The 7,625-nt window shown below is 38.6% G+C and overlaps 1 protein-coding gene across 1 annotated transcript; it reads right to left on the reverse strand.

Annotated features, from left to right (window-relative positions):
* Positions 1 to 1,131: 1,131 nt before the first annotated feature.
* Positions 1,132 to 6,477, reverse strand: LOC131435801 (gamma-tubulin complex component 6). The gene is made up of 5 exons (XM_058604009.1): positions 6,352 to 6,477; positions 5,733 to 6,296; positions 4,728 to 5,673; positions 4,321 to 4,673; positions 1,132 to 4,263 (listed from the first exon to the last, which is right to left on the reverse strand). The coding sequence occupies exons 2-5, from the start codon at positions 6,258 to 6,260 to the stop codon at positions 1,489 to 1,491; spliced, it is 4,602 nt and encodes a 1,533-aa protein (XP_058459992.1). The 5' UTR covers positions 6,261 to 6,296; positions 6,352 to 6,477; the 3' UTR covers positions 1,132 to 1,488.
* Between the last annotated feature and the right edge of the window lie 1,148 nt (positions 6,478 to 7,625).

The raw sequence follows: 7,625 nt of genomic DNA on the forward strand, positions 1-7,625 counted from the left end.
AAAAAAAATTTCAGAAGTTTTGTCAAACCGGTCTGGAGTTCCGCAAGATAGCAATCTTGGTCCGCTGCTATTTCGATTTTCATGAATGATTTGTCTCTACTGTTATCATCGGACTGCAGACTTTCCTATGCCGATGACACCAAAATTTTTATGGTTTGAGCTACAACAGATGATATAAACGTACGATGAATGATGCTCTAAAAACTACTGGTTTTTAAGTATCGAGAAATGATGCATCGTTTCGTCCCGTCGTAAAATTGTTCCTGTCATATACAATTTTTGTATTGCGGGAAGATCCATGACACGAGTGAAGAATGTAGAGGATCTTGGTATCATTCTGAATCAAAAAAATGACTTTTAGACTTCATTATGACCGAATTTTCGCCAAAGCCAATCGCCGACTCGGTTCATCATAAAGATTTGCTCAGAGTTTCGTGATCAGTTTTTTTTATTAATAATGATTTATTCCGGCTCATATGCGCTTAAGCTTAACGTGACTGTTTAACAATAATGATCCTTGGAGAAAAGACGTTTTCATTGCTATCCAGCGAATGAGGGGAGAGCAGTGGTTCGCTATTCACGCTCTCGTCCATTGATTCGGTGTCACTGTTGTTGGCGGAATCACCATCATTACTAATATTCGTCCAAAGGTGCGTTTTTAGCTGAAACTGACGTACTTTGTCCTACATAGGGTACAACTGGCTTCATTGGTGTGGAGGGAGCGCCGTTGTTCTTTGGTGTCTTCTTGTCCAGCTTTTCACATGGCTTACTATATACAACAGATTCTTGACAATATGGACATGTGGCCATCTGATTGTCATAGGTAACAAATTATTTGCACGGAACCGTTGTATCCTAGCCGAAAATCACATAATCACATCACATAGCCTTCTTCAAGCGCATGGGTAACGTTCCAAACGTTGTACGAAGGTTTCCTTCTTTTCATCGGGTCTCATCTCGTGTGTGAAGTGCAAGTTTATCATACTGTACGACCTTCGAAACAAGGATTTAAAGCAATCGCCCACGAAATCTACCTAAGAGTAAACGATAATTATAACCGTCTCGTGGACGTTGACAAAAACTACTGCCAAGATCACTATGGAATTTTCTTTTTAATTATCAATACAAAAATATCAGTATCGATAAGATTAGCATCATGTTTACAATAACAATAAACACTCACGATAGGCTTTGATTTGATTACATTGTAGTCAATTTAACAAAGTGAGAAAGTTTATTTCATAATCTACACTCAGTACTAGTAGCTCTGATCGATAGCACCTTTGGATGAAAAAAAGACAATATGATACAGAAGCTAAGTTACTAAGCTGAAACAATAACTTCTAGTGTCATCATATCGAGAGAAGTTTATCGTAAAGTACGCAATAACAGTAATCATACAGTTCCTCAGGATTATGCGGTTTTATATAAAAAAAACCGTACCACTGCACTATAGATTAAGGAACTAGTGGAACCACGTACCGTGTCCTACTGGGATCCTTCTCTGGTGGCACTATAATAGCCATTGATGTTGATAACATTGATAAATTCGTGAATCTCTTTTTGGTAACCATGATCGTACATTTTGTTTCCCAGGTATATCGTATACTTGATCAGTTTCTCGAAGTCGCCTTCATCGGTTAGAATTTGCGCGTACTTTGGGTGAATCAAAGGTGATGTTGGATTGGCCTTATCTTGCGGACGCCAGGCCTTCGACTTCAGATGTTTGTAGAAACGGAGGACAACCCTGAAAATGTCCTCCATGTTATTGTAAAACTCAAGACTTTTTTTGTTCAACAGACAGAGGAAAAGAATTCGTTTAATATAGGTGGTGTGCTTTCGATAGAGATCTTCCATCGATTCGGCTGTCTCTAAATCCTTGCGAAATGTTTCCCAGGATGCTTGAAGTGCACTACTAGTGATATAGTTTTTAAGAGCATTCACCAAATGGGATAACTTGTGTGAAATGAGTTGAACGCGACTGTATTGGGGCGAGCCCAGAATACGTTTCCCAAACTGTTTAAGAACTTCTTTGAGTAGCTGAAACGATTTTCCAAGTACAAAGCTAACACGGCGCACTTTCACCAGGTACTTGAAGATATTAGTATACTGTTCAATTGTTTCTGGATTAAGGATGAGATTCAGTGGCCATTCGACACGGTAGCTGAGATTCAACATGCTGATTGCGTTTGGATGGAAAAGTTCAAAGCACTCCGGAATCTGTTCCACGTTGAATGACAGTCGATCAGCATTTTTATCGGCTCCGGCAGCACTCGAACATAACGCCGAATCCAAGATCGTGTGCAATGTTTGATAATTCAGCAGCTCATCGGGACTTCGAACTTCCTCCAGAAGTATGAAAAGGTTGTCGCAGATGTAACAGGAAAACTCTCCGTCCATCAGTAGAAAGTAGTTGCGAAGACTTTCGAAATGACCCAATATATCAAGATCGTTCAAACACATCTTCATAATTTCACTGTTTACGATTTGCATATGGGCTTTCAGAGGAATCACAAGAGAACTTTGAAGAAAACGGGTTACTGTGAGCACATCAACACTTCGTAGTTCACTATCCAGTTGACGAAGCTCGGAAAGACTGCCAACTTCATTACTCATACTTGCTAGCTCACAAAGATTCAAATCTCGCTTTTTTAGTGCTTCCATAAAATCCTTGTATATTTCGTCCTCATCGCAACAGTCCCCAGTATCTAGTTTCATTACTGAACAACTTTTCTTTAGATCAGGAAATTCGAAACCTTGCTTAGCTTCGAGACCAGCTGTATTTAAAGCACTCTCTGGGGTTTCCTGTGCTAACATTGCCGTGTCAGGAACACCAAATCGACTCTCATTAAATTCCTCCTGTGCGATAGTCATATTTAGCCTCAACATATTGCCCTCCGATGCCAGCGGATTGGCGTTAATATCTTGTGGTACTCCATTAATCGTAATCAAAGGCAAATGAAGATCTTCACTAAACGTGTCACTATCGACGGACATTGGAGTATCGACAAAATTTTGAGCTCCTGTCAAAATATTATATTCGCATTCCAGAACTCGTTTGCGATTGATAGCACGATCTGAATCCAAGTTTAAATACATTTCTGGTTTTCTGTCATGATGTGAGCCACGGTCATGGTCATCAACAATCACGTTATACTCTTGGCTCATTATTTTCATACGATTCCTTTCCAATTCTGTTGGCTCCCTCGTGGTTGCCACGTCAGTGACCTGTTTCCGGTTAGTAAAATCACTGATCAAGATCTTTTGGCGATTGTAATGTCGATCTTCCATTTCGTTACAGTTCAGATCCTTTTTCTCGATCGTCTTGCCGCTCCCAAAGCCATATTCCTGGGAAAGTATCTTAATCTTGTTTCGTTGAGCTTCCGTCAATTGGCGAGTTCCAGCAGAAACCGTTTCTTTGATTTCTTCGATGTTGGCATTCTCATGATCTTCCGAAAAGTAATTTCCTATGTTCGATCCCAAAACTCTCTGCTTGTTTCTCTCAAATTCATTTAACACGTCATTACAGTTCACCAGATCAATCTCTCCGATCGCAATCAACGTCGATCCCGCTTTTTCTACAATTGTATTCTCATCCTCATCTTCATTAGATAATTCTCCTGGTCGATCACTCAACGGACTTTTTTGAGCATCTTCATAAAACGAAGCACTTTCATCTTCCGTCGTACTGCCACCAACACAGGACTCAAATTCGGTCTCACTATCTGCTGTTTCTAATCCATCTCCTGTAAGTTCAACCTTTAACCTATTGACCTGCGCCTCGGTCCGCTTCCTCTTTTCATCCATTATTCGATTCAACTCTTTATACCCCTCAACAACCTTTTCTCGCTCAAGATTTTCCGCCAGTAATTGACCTTTTTCAAACTGAGATTGTTCCACCTGATAGCGCATTTCAAGTACAATCTCCTGCTTTCTAGCTGTCTGTTTGCTTTCACGAATCTCATTCAAATGTTCCAGTAGTTCTTCCCGCTGACGTTGTTTCTTCAATCGTAGCTCTTCTGCTTCCGCATCCTGATCCATCCGCCATTGGGTCATACTACGGCGAAAATTTTCCTCCACCAAACGCAGGAATTGTTCCCGATCGCGTTCCTTCTTTTCGTACAGTTGTCGAACCGAAACCGGCAAACCGCAAATTTCCCGTGCCTTCGCAACGTACTGTAGCCAGAGGTTCTTCAGCTTATCGACCGAGCTGTACGAAAGGCATACCTCCAGTTTGGGGATTTTCAATGAGAAAATAGGATGCTGACAAGAAAAATAATTTATAGAACATAACTCTTACTGCCCATCGAAAGTACTTACCGTCGGTCTAAATGCCTTTAGTAGCATAGTATACTTTCCACAAAGGAGCACATCTTCTTCGAACCCCTTGAGAAAACCCGGAACCGCCTGGCGCCGAATAAGGAAAGCTTTATCAAAGAAATGCTTTGTTTTGGGGCGATAATGATTTACGAAGTAGATAAAAAGCTCTCCACTAGGATCTCGCAATTGACCTCCGAAAAGCCACTGCTGGAACAACAAAAAGTAAGCGTAGCAACAATGTTTCAGTATGTGCAGTAGGAAGCAAGAAACGTCGGAACAAGTGATTTGAATTAATTCTTTGTAAAGGTGGTCCAGGAAAACCGAACCGATAGGGAAGTCTTTATCACTTTCATCTAAAATTAAACATCTTATATAGCAAATATTTCATCAACCTTCCCATAACTTACGATCGGGATGAATACCGCAAAATTTAGCTAGCGCTAGAATTTGTTTCTTCATGGGCTCGATAAGCCGCTGTAGATGCAATAGAGAACAACCTTCGTAACTATTCACGACCACTCGAAAACAACTAAGAATCTTCTCGACGCTATCGCAAAAAGCTTTAAAAACAAACCCGTCTAACAGCATAGCGTGGTTGTAAGGATTTTTCTTGGTCATCTTTTGAAGGCGCCTAAAACAGGTGCCCAATTGTATAAACTGATCCACAACTTCCTTCATAGTAACTGGTGAAATCGAATCCACCGTGAAGTTGGCTACCATCGAAAAACGATTGTTATTATCGTAATAGAAACATCTCGAGCTGATTCCAGTCAATAGTGATTTCACATCTCTTAAAAAATCATTATTTCGTACAACTTTGATATCAGATAGCTCCTTAGAGGATTTGGCACCAAGTGCAGTTAGATGCAGAACTGCATTGCACTCCGTTGCAAATGACTGTTCCACAGGAACAAAACGATTTCCTAAATTTTCCCAGTTGAAATTAAATACACTCTCTCGCTGACAACATCCGACGCTCGATTGGTTCACCAAATCACTCGGGATTACCTCGAAACTTGTTAACAATTGTTCATCCTCATCTACACTTCCTTTCATCATATTGTATTTGAAAGGTCCTTGATAACTGACTAATTCAGCAATTGGATCACTGATAAATGTACTATCAATTTGCGGAAGCCCCTTTTCCGTCTTCACTTTGTCTGTGATGTTCAGCAAATTACTGACATTCTCCGAGAAGACTTGGCCAGACTTTTTCAAACAGTATGGATTTGTAGTACGCTCTCTGTAATATGCATTCAATTTGGCAGTATTCGTCTGAAAGTTACCCTGCTGAAAGATTGGATAGGGACCCAAACGTGTTGACGGCATCCAATCTCCTGCAATGTGGGCCTCCTACAATCAAACCGAAAATTTAGAACCAACTAATCATAATAACGTATCTGACATCCTACCCCTTCACTGAGTTCTCTTCCATCAGGAACGGAATCTCTTAGCAGCAACAAAAACTGCAAAACTTCTTTATCCTTTCCCTCAAACACTGCATCTGTTCCACCTAAACGATCAAGTTCCAACTGTTCTAACAATTCATCATATTTCTCGCATCGTCGTTTCTGGAACTGATATCTGGATCGTAGTTGCATTTCAAATAGATGACAATGCAACATTTCGATCGGTTCTTCCATTATCATCCGCAGTGCCAAAGAATTGCTTTCGTTGTGGTGTTCATCCGCTGATGCGGTGGCGGAGCGCTTACCAAGCAAAATGCCAAATGCTAGTGATTTGCATTTTTTCATAATACCATCCGAAGATTTCCCCGGCGATTCTCGCCCAATCGAGTATATTAGACTGCCAATTAGCTCGTGAACACTTTCCGCACTCATCTTAAATATCAATATCGATTTTTCATCAAAGTACAAGCTATTATTATTTACATTCCGTATGCGTTCAAGTACGAGGCCGTTAACGTTTTGCGTTTGCATCAGAGATGCCAGATATTTTCATAGAAAATCTGTATTCTTTGTATAAAAAATCTGTAATAATCTGTATTCACCAATAAAATGAAATTCTTACAACAAAATGATGCTAAGATAGGTTATTCCAATAGATGGTGGTTGTAGGATGGTAGATTCAATCAGTCATTGCCGCGCTCACAAGAATATTCAACGACGAAGTTTCATTTTTTTTATCCACAACAACTGAATTGTAATCCCATATGTTTATCTAGTTCGAAATTGGTGGCTTTATAATTTGACATGGAATTTCAGCGCCCAATATGCAACGTCAAGTCGGTTCATACAACTGTCAGTTTGACAGTAAAGTTTCATGATGCCATTACTTCCTTGAATAAAGTTCTGTCTCTAAGCGTATCTTTTTCCAATAAATCATCTTTTCTGTTAGTTTTTCATTCATTTGGCTTCTCCAATATATGTTTCCACTAAGTCATTGCAAAAAAAATGAATATCAGTTCAAATTGTTTTCAAGTTATAATATAAATGGATTTCACAGATTTCCATATTAATTTGCGTTTTGTCCGTTGATTGATAGACTTTTATATTGTCACTGGAATCAAATACTAAAAGATAGCTCAAACAGAAAAGTCATTTTTTCCTTTCTTACTTTTTGTGAGATCTGTATAAATCTGTATTAAATTGAGGAAATCTGTATAAAATCTGTACTCTGTATTAAATCTGTACGACAATGTAAAAATCTGTATAATACAGATAAATCTGTATAAATGGCATCTCTGGTTTGCATAAACAGATGTCATAATATCAATCGATTAATCGAGTAATCGATTAATAAACATGATAATCGAGTAAAATTTAATCGATTATATTTGAAACTAATATTCGATTATTAAACTAATCAAATAATTTAAACAATCAATAACAATAATCGAATAATTAATCAAGTAATCGATTAATAACCCATATAATATTCAAATCTTAATCGATCAGTTTTAAAATTATACCTAATTATATTTTAAAATTATACAGTTTTAAAATTGATGAATAATGTGAATAATCGAGTAATTCTTTTTTTTATTTGCTGTGTCACTAACGTGACAGGCTAAGGCCAAGGATGGCCCATCTCGCTTGATGATTGTTAGGTTATTTTTTCGATTGTGTTATTATTTTCGATTATTATTTTATTTTCGATTATTATTTTATTTTCGATTATTATTTTATTTTCGATTGTAATTTCCATTGCAGTGACTCCCGATGATAGTTTAGCGGCGTCGCAACACTGACTCACTCCGATACGCGAAAAATCTTTCTTCCTCGAACGAAAAATACACAAATTTTTGTCGCACTAGTGCGAACCCACATGCTCACGCGTTGAGA

The sequence above is a fragment of the Malaya genurostris genome, chromosome 3, assembly GCF_030247185.1.
Source record: "Malaya genurostris strain Urasoe2022 chromosome 3, Malgen_1.1, whole genome shotgun sequence".
Lineage (NCBI taxonomy): Eukaryota > Metazoa > Arthropoda > Insecta > Diptera > Culicidae > Malaya > Malaya genurostris.

Bases quoted from the DNA above. Each gene is read 5' to 3' on its own strand.
- LOC131435801 (XM_058604009.1), bottom strand. From the start codon at position 6,260: ATGCAAACGCAAAACGTTAACGGCCTCGTACTTGAACGCATACGGAAT. The intron at 4,674-4,727 runs GTAAGTTATGGG...GTTTAATTTTAG, and splicing joins TTGCGGTATTCATCCCGATC to ATGAAAGTGATAAAGACTTC. The intron at 4,264-4,320 runs GTAAGTACTTTC...TTTTCTTGTCAG, and splicing joins TAAAGGCATTTAGACCGACG to CATCCTATTTTCTCATTGAA.